Source organism: Thermobia domestica, chromosome 7 (genome assembly GCF_964235325.1).
Source record: "Thermobia domestica chromosome 7, izTheDome1.hap1.1, whole genome shotgun sequence".
In the NCBI taxonomy this organism is placed as follows: domain Eukaryota; kingdom Metazoa; phylum Arthropoda; class Insecta; order Zygentoma; family Lepismatidae; genus Thermobia; species Thermobia domestica.
The window spans coordinates 157,201,426-157,219,794 of NC_137460.1; the positions used below are offsets into that span (position 1 = coordinate 157,201,426).

At 35.2% G+C, this 18,369-nt stretch overlaps 1 protein-coding gene across 2 annotated transcripts in view; it reads left to right on the forward strand.

Moving 5' to 3' along the window:
- Window positions 1-18,369, forward strand: part of Pxn (Peroxidasin) — an 899,909-nt gene that overhangs the window by 771,619 nt on the left and 109,921 nt on the right. For both annotated transcript variants that reach the window (XM_081765474.1, XM_081765473.1), the window contains exon 7: window positions 15,229-15,392. In XM_081765474.1, coding sequence (XP_081621600.1) covers window positions 15,229-15,392 — 164 coding nt within the window. The remainder of the gene's footprint in view (window positions 1-15,228; window positions 15,393-18,369) is intronic.

Genomic DNA, 18,369 nt, shown 5'->3' on the forward strand with positions numbered 1-18,369 from the left:
ATATGATGCTTTGCTTTTTAAAATTTCAATACTCCCAGTATACCCCCAAAAAAAATGTAATGAAGAAATAACGGTCATTTTTTAAATATTCAATTAGAAGTGAACAATCTTTGCAATCGATCAATGAATACAGCATCTTTCCAGAGCTTGTAGTTTCCGAGATATAATTGTCAAAAGAATTGACCACAAACATATAAACTTTTCTTGACCACAAACATATAAACCTAGTATTTTAAACGTTTGACTAAAGTTATTACAAGGGTATTTCCAAAAGTTTCCATCCTGCCACTGGAATGTCACGTCACTAACAATAAACCGTTCGTGCCATCTGTGGAAGAAATAATGTATCAGTAGCAATTGTCTTGCTGCGTCAGTTCGTTGAATGCAGTCATTTAAGACTCGGTTCAGACGAGCGGGAAAGTCTGCTGCGGACCCACAGTGGACTCGCGCGGGCGTCACAGATCAATCAGTTCAGACGAGCGGAAAAGTCTGCTGCGGGCATCACAGTCCAGCGTTCACATAGATGTAGAAAACAGCTTATTTTATTTTCTTTTGCATTCTTTTCCATGTTTATTGATTTATGAAATGACGAGGAAAAGTTCTTTAATTATTTTTGCATGAGCAACACTTCGTTTGATGAACTCTTAACGAAAATAAATGATAAAATTAAAGCAGAAGATACTATCATGAGAGTTGCGATACCACCAATTGAAATGTCGGCTGTTACATTAAGGGAAGTTAAGTATGTTAGCTAACTATCGTTTGTATGAATATAGAAAGTAAAATAATCTGCAACCTATACATAGACATTTTCAGTTATTAGCAACCACTGGCGTATTTTAACAATCACGTGACTAATTTCGATGTTTTGATGTATGTTGGCGACTTTAAATTGAAAGTGAGACACTTATTTGAGCGTTTCCAAATATCCCGCTAAACAATGAAACACAAGTTTCGGCGGTTTTTTTTTCTCTTGAAGGGAGGATTTCGATAGTAGTGGGGTTGCGATAGGTCAGTGGCATCCTTGGTTCGATCCCAGCTCACGTCTAGTGGACTTTGTGTAGGACAGACACAGTGTGCTTGGGTTTTCTCGGATTCTCCCGTTTCCTCCCACTTTCTTCATTCTACCATTTTATTTATTCTCATCATCAGAATAAATAACCGGCATAATCGTGGAACGTAAAACTCAAAGAATCCATTTCATTTCTATAGTAGTGAAATTTCCCTTTATATATTGAGAAAGTGTTCAATGTGAGGATTCACTTACATTGGAGATGTGTAATTCCGAATGTAAACTCTTAAATAAAAATAATGTTTCCGAATAGTCCACTTCTAAGGTGGGAAAAGGGAAATATTTCTATAATTGTGACATTTCCCTTATTGATCAACACAGTGTGGAATGTGGAATATCTTAAGTTAAAGATGTTAAATTCGAAATATGAACTGTTGTGTAAAAACAATGGAACATATTTCAAGGCTTTTGTAGATTCCGCTGCTAAGAGAGGAAGAGCGGTCATTTATGTAATACCAAAATTTCCACTTATTCATTTACAGTCTAAGTGAGTAAGGGAGTTCAAAATTTATGCCAAAAATAGAGTATATAATGGGGTTTTTAATTACATTTTCATTGAAATGCGATTCTAAAGGGAAGAAGGTTCAAATATTTTTCATAAACCTATTTTTCCCGAGTGAAGAACTGATATTCCAGCTGGTTTTGTATAGAAACGTTTGTGGAAACTTTTTTTTTAAAGCGGATTAACAGTGTATACACAGTTGTTAAGTGATAGCCGTCGTTCAAGAAATATGATTGGCATTTAGGTAATGAATGCAGTAGGTCCAAGAATTTCTTATGATGATAATTACCTTAGTGAAAATTAATATTAAGAAAGCTTGTAATTATCCTGAATGAACAAAGACTATACAATAGAATTGCCTTCTTTTTAACTGCATGAGTACCCTGATGTTCAACTAATTTTCGTATTAAATCTATAGGTTTTAAATTTTAATACATTAGCTAATAAAAACGACAAATTGTCAACTGAAAAACGATGTATTTTTCTTTCTTAATTTCTTTTTTCTTTTTCTTTTCTTTCTTCTTCTTCTTTTTTGTTCTGTTACGTTGATAGTTGTTTTGGACTTCGGCGTCCCTTTTCAACACAGGGACTTTATAATAGGGTGACCGCGACCTAAAGTATAATGCTGTGTTATAAATGGTCCTTTCATTCGGGAGGGAGTGACATAAGAAATCTCATTAAAAAAACTGCATTAACAATAGAGGCTCGTTCTCCAAACCTATTTGTTGAATATTGTTGTTAATATCACCCAAAAAAAAAAAAGTTCATAGCCTCGCTGCTGAAAAGGCATGCTAAACGAAAATTACGTGTAAATACTACATAAAATAAGATTTTTTTACATTAAAAAGTAGTAACAATGTTGTCTTTTCTTCTGTTTTTTCATTAAATTTCTCACATACGGTCTCGCAATATTGTTCCATGCCTTTCGCTTTCTATTTATTTATTTATTTATTTATTATCGCTGCCTATTACAGGAGTTTATCCCAGTTACAACAGGCTTACAACATTAATATTATTTCTACAAATGAACAATAGAAGAGAAAATAAAAATAGAAGAAACAAAATAAATAAAAATATTCACAAGAAAATATCAGAACATACAATGGCAAAATGCTAAATGCATAGGGAGAGAGTAAGAAGTGAATAAAATACCAGGAAGAAAAAATAATACTACCAAATCACATACGACCAAAAAACAATAGAAAATACATTAGAAGTCTGATATAATGATTTTTATGAGCACAGGAACAGTGAGATACTTCTAAAGTAGTTTTATAAAGCCATCTTTTAGTGAAGGAATATAACAAAGTCCATAAACTAACTTATCAAAGCAATTTTTAATAGATACAATATTGTTACCAAGCAAATTCAAAATAGTATTTCCAGTTCGCGCGGGTCCGCAGCAGAATTTCCCACTGCGGGCCCGCAGCAGACTTTTCTGCCCGTGTGAACCGACAGTAAATCCGTCGCTGAGCTTTGAGCTGGCCTACTCCATGGCAATGCTCCAGTTCACACGGCTGTTGTTGTCAATGCAGCCGTGAAAGACTGCGGGGTTGAGAAGATTCATCACCCACCATATAGCCCAGTTCAGTACTGCTGCCTTGGCAACAACAGTCGTGTGGACTAGAGCATTGCCATGCAGTATGCGAGCCAAACGCAGAGCGATTGATTTAAATGACTACGTTCAATGAACTGACGCAGCTAGATAGTTGCCACTGAAACATTATTTCTCCCATAGATGGCACTTAATGCCACGAACGTCTTATTACCAGTGGCGTGATATTTTCAGTATCAGGTCGGAAACTTTTGTAAATGCCCTCGTACGTCGCCCTGGGTCCGAACCACTGCTTTAATTCAATGTCTCCAAAAGATCTTTAAATTAGAAATTGGATATAAAGGGATATTGGATATTCAAAACAACGCCGACAACGTTTGGGAAGTGATTCCTGACACCAAGATAAGACAAAAAGTATAGACTAACCTGGGTGCACAAAGGCTTCCTTTTGGAGTTGTTATAGGTTATCGAAAACATGAATAAAATGAAATTTAAAGATCCATAACTCGAAAAATAGAGGACCTACCGTAGTCGAGTCAAGACTTCACTTAAGAATTAGTATTTGCCCTATCCAAAAATCCATGTTTCAGAATCCTAAAGTACTTACGCAGCGATTTTTATAAGGTGGTTTGGCTACGGGCATATAATATCAAGTACTCACTAACTACCTCTATAAAAATTGTTTCGGAAGTACCACAGGGTTGTAAAACATGGACATTTGGGTAGGGCACATCCGACTACGATAGGTCCCATACTATTAGAGTTATGGACCTTTAAATTTAACTTTTTTCATGTTTTCGACAGCCTCACGAATGACGGATTTCTGCACCCAGGTTGGTCTATAGTCTTTGTCTTATCTTGGTGTCAGGAATAACTTCCCAAACGTTGTCGATGTTGTTTTGAAACACCCGTTTTGTACTTAGTTACCAAATACAAGGGAATACACAAAGAAAGTATAATTTGATGTTCCGAATGCTCGAGTTATCCTAATACGATTAATAATGAGTTTAACCCAAATATGAGAAGAGAAATTAATGGATTCATCTTAACATGAATAGCCTCTCTGTAATTAGATGATTTTTTTCTTATTCAGCTGATAAGGAAGATGAGGGAGATTATTCATCCACTGGTCAGCGTAATTCAGGTGAATGGACAGATAAATCCGCGAATACCAAAAGCTGTTAATTCGCTACGTTATGAGTTCAATCGACAAGCATGCGGCCGGCATTCTCACTTATTACTATATTAAATATAATTTCGGTGTAGGGGCACGGTGGCTCAGTGGTAGAGCGCTTACCTTATGTGCGTGGGGTTTCTGGTTCGATCCCCGGCCAAGTAAGTTTGTAGTGGACAACATAGTGTCTGTGGGTTTTTCTCGGGGTACTCCGATCCCCCCACTTTCGCATTCCACCAAATCTTTCTTCATCATTCAGTTGCTTTAATCATCGTCTCTCTCAGCCTAAAGGAGGTAATCATGGAACGTTAAACTTAAAGATTTCAATTCATTTTCATTTACAGTTTCGGTGTAAAATGTATGACGATGTGACTCCTCGCTAATCGCTCGAAGGTCTAGTCGCACTATCAAGATAAAGAATTGACATGAAAAAGGCAATGAAGATAACTACTAAATAATAACGCTGCTGATGCTGCGATGTATTTAATAATAGAGTGTAAGTGACTGTGGTGTCAAATTTCTATATTTAATATAATAACATATGTATAAGAGAAAACGTTTTCTTCACACTAGAGCCCTGCAAACCCAGGCCCGGCCCGGATGGATCTGTATTCTGTGCTCGGCCCGGCCCGAATCTCGAGCCGGGCACAAACGGGCCGGACCCTAAACTGGCCGGGCACAAACAAGTCGGGCGTAACTAGCCTGAGAACAACCAAGTCTGATAAATCAAGTCAATCCTTCAATATGCAACGGAAAATGAGAAATATGTCGTCATAATATTGCAATGTCTATTTGTCCTTCTGGAATGGGAAAATCGTGTCAAAGGTTACCCAAGGTTTGTTTTCTATATCCCTATTCTGTCTGTCTGTTTTATCTGTGCTTGCTCTGTCCAGCCTTGTTTATTATACCTAGGTACAATAATACAGCTCATGGACGTAAAAGTCTTATACTACACTCATTTATGCATTACGAGTAACAAAAAAGATATATAAAACTGCTACACCATATGTGATACTACTACTGCTAATACTACTATGACTATTACGATTACGAATGCTAGTGCTAATTCCACTATTGCTGCCACTGCTACTAGTATTACTACTACCACTACTGCTACTAAAGCAATGAAAATAAAATCTTTTTGAATTTTACGTCCGACAGTTATGCCGGCTAGGCTAAAGGATAAATGGTGAATGAATAAAGTGGGAGGAAACGGGTTGGCGTCTTGGTGATTTATTTGATCATTATATTTTGTTATTTTTGTATTATCATACTATAAACAATACAGGAACATGTAACACCATTTGGTATTTCCCTTGCTAATTGAACATTACTACAAATTGCGCTGATCTTATGAGCACGCCAGTTCACGGTTTTGGCCTCCGTGGTCTAATGGTAGCGTACCAAATTCTACTTAGTAGGTCAAGTACTTGACTTCATCATACGTTCTTTAGGTAACTACGGCTCAGGGTGTATGGATGATGATAGGATGAATTGGTGGAATGAAAACAGTGGGAGGAAGCGGAACCACCGCGGAAACTCCCACGCACACGTTGTTTGTCCACCACAAAGCTCACATAGCACGAGCAGAGATTGATCCGACGACTTCTAGCACCAGATGTGAGCGATTTTCCTACTGAGCCACCTTTGTCCCTCGTAGATCAAGCATCGGTTCACATTCTACGCAGACCGGCCATAATTATTAGCATTTCTCCGTTTTTTCTGTACTTCGAAGGTAAATTCTGTACCACCAGACATGTCAACTCTGACGTGAAGTCGTTGCAGTTGTAGTAATATTAGCAGTGGTCGTAGTAGTAATAGTAGAAGTAGTAGTATTAGTACTAGAAATAGTAATAGTGGTATTACAGTACTTTGCAGTCTTGAATAAATATTCAGTTTCCCAACACATTACGATTAGCATAGGCTAACATTAGTTTCCGATCCGTCTGTCAGAGTGTGGCCCGGAATGTGCCCGGCCCGGTTCGGCCCGGAATGTGCAGGGCTCTGCTTCACACTGACCGTGAGTGTGACATCATCTTATGCAAGTATCTCGTTCTATTCAATTGTATATCTTCTTTTTGTTTCTTATCTCCTAAACATGTTTGATTTGATTATGTTACGTTATACAAACGAAACAACCGAAGAATTTTAAGGGAAAAATTCTTCTTAGTACAGCTTTCCACTCGTAGTACGTTCCGTTACTTACATGTTTTGCTGTATGTATTTTCAACTAGGTAGATCGAAATTTACTCTTTAGTGTCTGAATTTTAAGTTAAACATATAATTTGAGGTCAAAATAATACGTCTAAATATAAGTTACTAGTAAAAGTGACAGCAGAGCTTTTTGTTACACTTTTTTGTTCAGGGTAAGCAACTTCTATGGAGAATAAGAGTTTCGAGTCTAGAAATTCCAAATATTAGAAAGTTTATATATAGGGCCTATATATATTGAAACATATATATCATGTTCATCCATCTCCCTTTTAGGCAATAACTACTTATGAGCAAAAATAACCTAAGCTCGCCTTCAACAAACAAAAGAATCAGTGTTATTTTGATTAGCATCCAACAAAATGAATATCCCCTTTCCCTCATTAGCTGAAGTAAATATTCTCTCACTAAAAAATGCGTTCCAAATTAAGAGGATGCTAATGATCAGTCAATTCGAAAGGAGCTGCTTTGGACGATATTCTCTCGTGAACATAGTTTGCAGTGATGCATCAAATGGCGCTGTCTTGACGTTTTATTCTTTTTCTCTGTGCGAGTTTGTTGTCTGTCCCTGTTTACATCTCTCGTAAGGCGTTAACAATTTGACGCCCTTCTAAACACATTGATTAGTACACAAACAGCGTTTTCTGGGTCAACGCATTCTTTCCTTCCATTCTATTTCCTGTTCTTTCACAGCCTCCCTCACTACACTTGAATGAATCTCCATTCATTGAAGGCTATCCCAAAAATAGAAGTCGATTCATCTCAGTTCAATACACGTGGAATAAAATGTATACATACGTGTTACGAAATGATTTCTGTAAATTATGTAAATTTATTCTCAGTTGATAGAATTCAGTAAATAGTATGAATATGTATATTCCATCTTTTTAGAATATCTGATTCATCATGTTCATCTCGTATGAAGAGATATTGGCTTCAAGACAAAAATTTATCGGTTTTTGAGAATTAAGTTCAGAAGGATAAAATTACAGATTGTCATCTATTTCAGAAATGTAAGAAGAATTATGCTATCTATTGAAGAAACATAGAAATCGTATTGTATGAACGAACTTGAAAACAAGGAAGTACTACAATTTTATAACCATAACCTTGCATATTAAAATGTTTTTGTTTTGTTGATATTTATTGCAAAGAATGAAGGAATAGAAAGGAGACCAATAAAATATTAAGACTCGCACAGTGAGACAATATTGAGTGAGACTCGCAGACAAAGTACCTACAAATGACGTGATCCAATACATTTCAATTTATTCTTTTAAATGTATATATATATATATATATATATATATATATATATATATATATATATAATATAGGCGAATCCAGGGTATGATCAAGGGAGGGGCTAAACCACAGTTTGCCGCTTTATCCAGTGTAAAGCAGGATTAAAGCCCATTTTATCCAGTGTGTACATGACCGTCAAGGGGGGCTATAGCCCCCTGGATCCGCGCCTGTATATATATAATTTCATTGATTCTTCTTAATCAATGTTAAGATAGAATTTTAGTTCTGAAGCTTATTGTTATCCCACGACTAAAGACCAATGTTACGTGAATTGTAACGTGGGATGCTAAATAGTGTTGGGAAAAGAACAGATTTTTCAGTTATCAGATTTAGAAAAAGAAAACAGGTTTTTGAAAACTTCAAGAAACCGGTTTTTGAAAAGCGGTTCGATTTTCTACCAAACCAGTCTTGGTTTCGAAACGAATTCAGTTTTCTATCAAAAACCGTTTTCTGTAAAAAACCGAAATCGATTTTGGAGAAAACCGAAATGTCTGTTTTTCGGTCTTCGGTTTGTCTAAAAACTGGTTTCTGTTATATAAACAATTCTGCCCATTCCTAGTGCTAAATGACTCCATCCAGTATATTTTGATTAAAACAAATCTCTAGAGAGACGATTGTATTACACATTACAAAATAACTTGAGAAAAACATTCATACATTATATAAAGCTATTAGATTTTTAATTATTGTTATTATTATCACGTAAAGGCATATTGTGATTATTCTGGTACCAGTTCTCTGTACGAAATAAACATGAGATCTTCATTATGCAAAATTATCATTAACTTTAAAAACAGAGATACTCACTTATACTCAATTGGTCCTACAAGGGGTTAGAAGAAGAAGAAGAAGCAAGTTAAATTCACAGAAAAGCATGTTCATATTGCAATGGTTACCCAGAATTAAGCAAGAGGTATTAATTTCTTATCAAAGTGTTACATCATATTCCTGGAATATAACACACGATTCTGAAACTTTAGCATCATTGATTGAATATAAATCGGTAATCTTCCTGCAACACGAGTTTTAATATCACCTTTTAACTTATTAACATTGTTTTTCTAAGAATTGTACAAAAAAGAATCAAGTACTATGTGGATTACTATTAAACACCAATAGACACAATTTGCTACTAAACGGTTCATATTTTTCTTATGCAGAACATAATAATAATAATAATAATAATAATAATAATAATAATAATAATAATAATTAATAATAATAATAAAACTACGCAATAAAATAAAAAACCAGCAGAAGAAAAACAATCAACTACATGAGATTGGCAATAAACGAAATACATTTTAACGGCATAAAATTTCGATTTTCGTGAAAACCGTAATAATTCACCTTTAAGCATGTAGTTTTGTTCATCTCAATGTGATATATCGATTTTTTTTAATCTTTAGACAATATTATAGTAAAATAAAAACTAAAATTCAAGAGTAGTCATTAACCTTACTCTATACCAGTGATCGCAAACTACTGGTAGCTTGCGGGTACATTTTCAGTAGATCGCGTTAACTCTCCAATTGACTAACTTTGACTCTTCCACTGAGCTGACGCTAACGACAGGGGGCGCTGACGACAACTGCTTATTTTTCCCTGGTTGGTAGCTCACAGTAGGATTTAGAAACGGTACGGTAGCTGAGAAGCTTCATAAGTTTGGCAACCATTGTTCTATATTATCGTCGTAATGAAGAGCTTGATCAGTTTATACTCCAGGATCATTTTCAGCAGCTTAACGTAAAGTATACATTCTCAGGTTTACCCCCCCCCCCCACAAAAAAAACTCGTTTTATCGATTTTTTCGAAAACTGCGGATAAGGATTTGAATACACCAATATAATTTTGTTAAACTCTAATAAATCTATCGATTGTTTTGTGTTTCATCTTTGGACTTTTTTTTTTTTTTTTTTTCATTAAAGGCTAATAATATTGTAGAATAGGCCTATCCGATTCTTAATGTGTAATAGTTTCATGAATATGGAATTTTTCGTTTGCTTTTAAACGTGTCAAGTAATTAGAAGTGTTAAGTTCTATTTTGTCGTCATGCAGGAAATGCAGTTGCTTCTTATGAGCTCACTTCATTAGCAACAATCTTGCAAATCGGAATCAAAATATAGAATCATATTTCTACAGTGAAAATCATAAATTAGAATAATTGGAGAAATATACACTGAATTGAAGTAAAATGGTAATACTTTCTGCGAACGGTACCAAAAGAAATAAAATCTGAATATTCCATGTGTACTGCCAGTTTCGTTACATAAACTTTCTATGCTACTTCCTCAAGTGGTGCGTTATTCCTTCATATTAATGTCATTTAAATTTTATAGATTCCATATTATATACTTATTTCTGTTCAATTACGTTATTCTTCAGATGGTTCTAATTATTTATTGTTTTGAGTACACTGTTTTTGTACTTATTGTTGTCATCTGTATATCGAGCTCCTCCGTGGCTAAGCGGTTAGCGTACGCGCCTTTGGCGTGGGAGGCCCGGGTTCGATTCCCGGCGGGAGCTCATGTGGTTCGGATTCCACGTTAATCAGTAGGTCCACGTCTCATATAGCCTCGCTGCTGAACGGGACGTTAAACTCAAAATCAACTCAACTCATCTGTATATCTTGCATTTAAAACTATGTAATTTTGGACTAGCTTTAATCAAAATGATGGATATTATGGAAATCTAACTATCTGCATTACAAAGTTCTGATTAGTCTGTAAACTCTTATCTATGGTTTCTAGTTTTCGAAAAGATACACAAACATTGGTGAGAATCGAATTAATATAATCAAGTGAGGCAAGATATTAAAGTAGAAAGTTTGTTACTGTTTCAGTGCTAGAACAAGACACGATCTGATTTTTAACAGAGCATTTTTTAAACATATACAGTACATCACTGTATCTATAAATAACTTGTTTTAGCAGAATGATTAGATCTAAATATTATTGGCAATGAAAGGTGCACTTTTTGGCGCCATAAAAGTTGGAGTTTGACGATTTTCTCGGAAACTATACACAAGAATTTGCTCTTACATGCCATTTGGTTAAGCTCCATATCATACATCTATTGATAAATCGAAAAAGGTTTAAGATTTAATTATAATTTAAGGCTATATCTCATTAACCATATGACTTACTGACATCTTGCTAGTGTCATAATAATGAGCCCCTTAAGGATATACTTCAGTACCAGTTACACCTTAATAGGTTGCATGGTTTCTGTTAAGCATCAATGTTCAGGTTTACAAAATTATTTGTCTCAATTTTCTCGAAAAGTATGCATTAGATTTTACAATGACATATTTTTTCTACTCAGTGAAATCTACCAATTCTGTACGATTTTTTTACATCCCCCCTTAAACACTAATAATATTGAATTTAAAATGCTGATTACTCTTCTTTATTTTAATACTAATGTTAGAAACAGTAGGCAGTGGGGACCTAGAACGTAAAAACTGGGGGCAGTGAGAACCCTGACTAACATAGGAATATCATGAGTTTAAAGTGAAGTTTCAAAAATACATAAATAACTTAATAGTAAATTATTTTTGCCACTCAAAACTAATGGGCTGGGCCCCACTGGTCCCAGGGTAGATTCGCCTCTGACAGTAGGAAAAATAAGCTAACAAATGTTGTTTGCCTCGCTCGTGTAGCAAGATTTGTGGGAGATTTTAGTTTTTGTTACAGCTATTTATTTCACACTATGGGCTGTCTATTACGTGATTTACAAAATACGAGTAAGTCTTATCTATTAACAAGAAATTGAAATAACCTATTTGTGAAATACTTCAAGACTAGTTTGAATTTTAAACAACTAAAACAATATTATTTTCTATATTCCGATATGTTTTTTCTAACATTTCTTCAGAACGAAAGAAAAAAGAAAAAAAAGAAAAAAATATTTTGATGTATCCTCTATGATAAAATGATGTTTTGTAACTTTCTACGGTATGAGCATAATATGCGTGTGTGAACAATTTTTCACTAATATGGTTACAAAACATTGATGTAATTTGAATAAATAAAACATTATTACTATACAAGTATCAACATTAACTTTAAATAGTCGTAATGTTGTGTGTTTCACTTACAATAAAATTAGGCTCCATACTTTGGTACAACTTGTCCATATTCTTTTTTAGAAATCAAATTCAGCCTTACTTTTCCTTATTCGATTCCGTAAAATTATATACTTATTTCCCTTGTGTTTGAAATTGGACACCTACTATAATAATGACTTTGGTATCAAAATAGTATCGTGCATCGAGAAACATGACAATGTAATCAACAAACAATAAATATATATATAAACCATTACTACATAGTTCGTAATCCTATTCTCAAAAAATTAAGTATCTTAGCCTAAAAGATGTTAAGCCGACTATGTATTCTGTTCTTTCTTTACTTCCTTCTTCGTAATAGTACAACTAGAATTCATCAGAAGGGACCAGCATTCACAGTGAACAAGAAGAAACAAAATTTACATTTTTTTTTCAAGATTAGTGCGTCGAAACCGATTGATGTTTTATATAAAAATTATTTCTGCATGTTTCAAACACACAACTAGACTTAAACAAACGTTGTAACATACATTTCAATACAGTCAGGTCCTTCCTTACGAAGAACTTTTGGGTTAAGTTGGAGTTTAACGTACCGTTCAGCAGTGAGGCTGTGTGAGACGTGTTCCGACAACTTAATGTGGGATCCAAACCAAATGTACTTCCGCCGGGAAACGAACCCAGGTCTTCTACGTCGAAGCCACGTGCACTAATCATATAGCCACGAATGAGTTCAGCAACAGCTTTTATCGTATTATAAATGAAATTGCAGTACGTTTAAGACTGAATTATCAAAAAATATTATTTTCTCTAGGGAAAACTTTTCCTTTTATTTGTTGCAAACCTATAAATGTACTTTTCACAATTCTGGATATTATTTCTTGAGTTTACTCTTCATTCAGACAGCCACACCAACTAAGGAACACTGACTGACAAGTAAGAGTCTCTATAGTATTATATTTGGCGAAGGATTTTTAAATAATTTGGAAGATATTTTGGCTTCTGTGAGATTTACAACAATAAGAAAAGTTGTACAGCTTGTAATGTTAAAAAAAAGGACAAAAAATAAAAAGCATTTACACCGAAAAAGGTACAAATAGGCAATATAAAATTTCATCAGATCAATTCTCATGATTCGTACACTCCCCACTTTTCCGTATGCTCATCCATATAAACTAGGTATCTTCCTAAACATCCGACGTCTACTCATTATTGTACACAATGATACGATAATCCTTCAAAAATGCTTCAATCGGCACAGAAAGATTAAAGCAATTGTAACCATATGTAGATTTCAGATGCGTAACCCTTCAAAATAATAAATAAATAAAGGCACTTACGAATTATGAGAAATGAAAATAGATAACCTGAAAGTTACTCGTACACATTAAACACAAGGTGCACAAGCTCAAAATTGCGAGAACGATGTGTTGATTGATAAATATTTTACCGTGTAAAAGGAAACTTTTAATTTTAACTCCATCGTAGTTAATATGAATATAATCAGGAAAGAACATACTAAAATGTTGCTAGTTGAAATGTACGTTGATGTATAAATAAATAAATAAAGATTGGTAAAATAGCATATAACGGGAAAAAAAAGTTCAACAAAAAGGCTCTTCGATACATTTCCTATTGTCACTGATTTTGATAGGTTAGGAGATGCAGTGATAATAGATTTCATGCAGATTAACATGTCACTAAACTTTAAAAAACTGTCATAATTGTATGTAATATTCTATTTACAAAACTTTCTATAAAATATATATGATAAGACATTTTGATTTAATATATGATCGACTTAAACTAATTCATAATGGTCATAAGCTCTTAACAGAATTAATAGAAAAACAAATACTATAAAGAGAAGACGAAATTGTGGCAAAATAACAAGAAGTGCTAAAAGAACAAGAAACGATGGCAAAAGAAAGATATACATCAGAATAAAATTGGGATAGTAAACGTGAAAATGAAAATGTATCTTTCAATGACAATGACAGTTATGATGAGCATATTGTTTAAAACATCTTTGCGTTGTTGTTATTCAGAAACCAATTCGTTACTTTCTTCCTTATATGAAAAAAGATCTCCTCTAATTCTTTACCGGTGGATAACGTACCCAAAATGGCAGACACGTTCCCACGTTGAAGTGCGATACCGATCCGTTGAATAAGGAAAGGCTTAGATCGTTTATCTTCCGATATAAGTGAAATACGATGGCCGATTTCCTTGATAAAATTAGCTCCTTCTTGACCCCAAGTACCACTTGTCTCGATCGCAATTGGAACAAACCAATATTTATCAACGAGATTAATATATTTATTCCTCTTGTCGGTCTCCTTACAAACAGCTACGAGACCTGCGCATGATGATGAATGTGGAAGATTGGAAGGAGCATAAGTATCTGTGCAGGTGAAGTCCCAAAATAGAGCTTTCCCTTTCTCCCAGGGCATCTGGTCTTTTTCCGTCTGAATGACTACATCCGTTTGGTTCTCGTACTGATTGGACACCTGCAGATGTGAGAGCTCTCAAAATGATATCGTTCACACTTGAGTGCCGTGATTGTCTACCTGCACTCCTCTTTTATGATAAGCCATGTAAGCCTCTCTTATCGACGAGAGCATTACAAGCACGGCAACGGTGTGGTTCGCAAATATCTGCTCCTGTCCTAACGGCAGAACTGTAGCTATACGAAAACTTTCATTGCTGAGATGTAGACCAACAGAAGATGACAGTAGAGCTTGAAGCCATGCACCTTTTTCCGGGGACGAAACGGCGAGGAATCTGGCCTTGTCTTCGATCTTGAGTTGATTGTATTAATGAGGAAATATGATGTTTTACTATGGGTTCGTCCCAGGCTGATTGAAGATTTCTTTTCTTGTTAGCCGGAGGAGCTGACCCCTCTAAATTAGACCAATTGTCGATGCAGTTTTGTACCTCTGAATCGGTGTCCAATTCGACTTCTCTCTCTGGCAGGGTTCCAGTTAATTGACTTGAGCCATAGAAAGAAGCAAGAAATGATGGCTTAGCAACATCTGTGGCCCGACGGATTCCGAAACCTCCATTTCGGACTGGTAATGATGTTTGTAACCATGATTCATTGCTTAGGGTGCAGTTGAGGTAAGATTCCAATCCTGTTCTTATAGTATTGTCAAATTTCTCAAGCAAGTCCTCTTCACGCCAGGAAGGAGAACATCGGAGGAAATACTGTAATCTTGGTATTGACAATGAGTACATTCTATACGTAAAATAGAGTAAATTGTTGTTGTTTTTACAACTTATAATTGACTTACTGCAACCGTGTTCCTTAACGCATGTACGTATTTCTTTTTTTTATTTCCAGGCGATTGGACAGTAATGCATTGGTTTGTGATTGTGAGATCATGTGGTTGGCCAAAATGCTAAAAGAAAAACAAAAGACAACGCAAGCTGCTGCTACCTGCCAATCTCCAACATCATTGCAGGGAAAATCCTTGGCTACGGTATCAGAGTCGGATTTCCACTGTAGTAAGTTAAACATTTAAATAGTTTCTTATTTATCTAGCTTAATAGAGAGATACTGCTATTTTCTATACCCTAAGGCCGGGCACATATTGACCAGAGGAAGGTCAACCAAGTTGAGGCAGAGGGAGGCGGGAGAGGATGCGAAAAGAGAGAGGCCTGAGTGCATTTGGCTGGCTGGCTGTCACAAAATTGAAGAGGTCTTTGTCTATTACATGCTAGAGTGAATAGCCGCTACGAGGCTTTGTAGTGTTGCTCACAGTACTGAACCTCGGCTCGACTGTCCTGTCCTTTGGTTAATATACGACCGGCCTAACAGTGGCAGTACCTACTTCCAATCAATGGATATTTAAGTTAAAATAAGATTGGTAGATGATGAGTAGATACCAGAATTGAGATCAAGTGGAAGTATATCTTCTTTTAGATAAATTATATAGTTATAATGTGCCTTTGGAATGTATAGTAGATTGGGGTGAATAGGGCCACTTTCAAGAAAATTACATTGTACTGCCATAATTAGTGCTTATTAAATAACTTTTTACAGAATTCTAATATACCATATCTCTACTTTAAAGTTCACAAAAAATCATTTTCTTCAAAAATTGTATAACACTATAAAAATGTGTATATATATATATATACTCGCCTCGAATGGCCCTATTCATCCTAACATATCTGGGTGAATAGGGCCACATGTATTAATTGGATTGAAACCACACACAATTGTAAAGTCGTATTAAAACAGAGTAGAATTCCTATACATAATATTTTAGAATAGTAGAAGGTATAAGCGGTAGATTTACGTGCTCATAAAGTCATATATTTACATTTAAGGGTAGGAACAAGTTTCTCTCCAATGTATTTTAAGAAAACACAACACAAATAAGTAGTCTCTAATACCTTTTTTTTTTTTTTTTTTTGTATCACAATAATCACGTTACAACAAAAAATTCTTGAACAGTCTGTTAATAATAAGACGAACGATCTCTTTTTTTTTTTTAATCAGCAAAAAATCGTTAACTAACCCGTGTCTATAGGCCTAGCCTATCATATACGAAAAGAGTACACACAGGGAAAAAAAACTTCAGTTTACATTGCAAAAACAGTAAACTTTTCATTTTTAACTTTTATTTCACTCTGTTGCTGGATTGCTGAGATAACGTCCACAAGAAAACCTTTTCTTTTGTTCTCCTTCGATACATCGCGTATGATACCACGCTTTGCATTTGTAGCAACATATCCAGTACCCAAAGGATGAAAACAAAGGGTGGTGATAGGAAATGCTGCAAAACCAACACACGATCATTTCATTTTTATTTGTATTTTTTGTTACTTCATCATATTTTTTTTCTTCCGTCAGGTCTTCTGGACTTACTACTGACGTTCTACGTTGCCGATCCCTTTTAAATAATGCTTTTCGAACATATTCTGGAGATGTTAGTAGCTCACCACGCTGCTTAGGTCTAGATTTACTGGATATATTTTTAACAGTCTTTTTGGGGAGTTGGTATTAAATCATGGAAAGAAATGCTTGCCTTCTTGGACATAGGCATACACTTAACTCTTTTTTTTTCACAGATGTAGTTGCTTACGTTTCTTACTCTGCAGACCTTAAATTGTTGTTAGTGTTAATTTCTGCTTTCTTATTAGATATTTCAATTGTGCAACAGGACAAAAACTTCTACTGCTTCTTGTACGTCATCTGTGTTTAACGCTCATATTTTCCCATCTGAAATAAGAGAGAGAGAGACAAAAAATATCGAATTCTTATATCACCACTATGTATAAGACGATAGATAGAATGAATGGGTGGGTTGTGGTTGATGCATGCATTCGTACAAAATTAAAGTGGGAAAAAAATCTTTGAGTTTTACTTCCCAATGTTATTTAGGGTAGGCTAAAAGAGACGGTGATGATGAGAATGAATGAAATGGTGGAATGAAAAAGGTGGGAGTAAACGGGAGAACCCGATAAAATCCATCTACATGGTGTTTGTCCACCACTTGGCGCGAGCTGGGATCCAACCAGGGTCTCCACATACCGGAGGTGAATGTTCTGCCACTGAGCCATCGCAGCTCCCTGATAAAAAGTATGGCCCTGTTCACCCTAACTAGATATGGTTCTATTCACCCTAATTGGTAATATATATAGAAAAATAAGTTGGCAACCCTCTTTAAGTTCCTTCACGATTATCATGCTAGTCATAACAACTTGAGTTAACCTTGTTAGATAAGAAAATCAAACTTCTGCACTTCCAACGAAACTACGTAGCGTGACAAGAAAGAATACATGACAGAAGTATTAAAAATACGCTATTTTTTTAACACTTGCATTCAATTGATGATAGTTGCTATGTAATACAATCAGCGTCTAGCATTCCTTAATATAACTCCACAATGAACTTGTAGAGACTCACAGTGAAGACACGGCGTGGCATTCGCTTCGCTGCTTCTGTTCTATAAACAAGTAAGATGAATAACGTAACGAATGGCCCTATTCTTCCGGTGTCCCTATTCCACCGAAGCTACCCTACTACAATTCACTAACATAAATCATGAATAACAATAAACGGAATATGTACTTTACTTTGGTAAATTCGTCTTGGAATTCCACATGAAATACTCGTGTTATGGATACCCGATAGACGTCCCTAATCCAGGCATGTTTAGTGACATTAGCATGCCTTATGTGCTTCATAAGAAGACATGTGGATATGTGGTGGATACGTAATAGAAATAAATACACTACTATTGTCTGAGTTTCCATAAAATCTTAGGGGTCGAGAGAAAATTATAGTTGAATCTTTAACTAAAATAACCAAAATTTTGTATAAAAGTTGTGTAATGTATACAAAAACAACCGAGTTTGACTCTAGATGAGCGTTCATGTGGTGCGAATCTTACGTTAATCTGTAGGTCGACATTTTATATAACCACGGTGCTGAACAGGACTCTAAAAACCAAATCAGCGAACAGATGTCAAA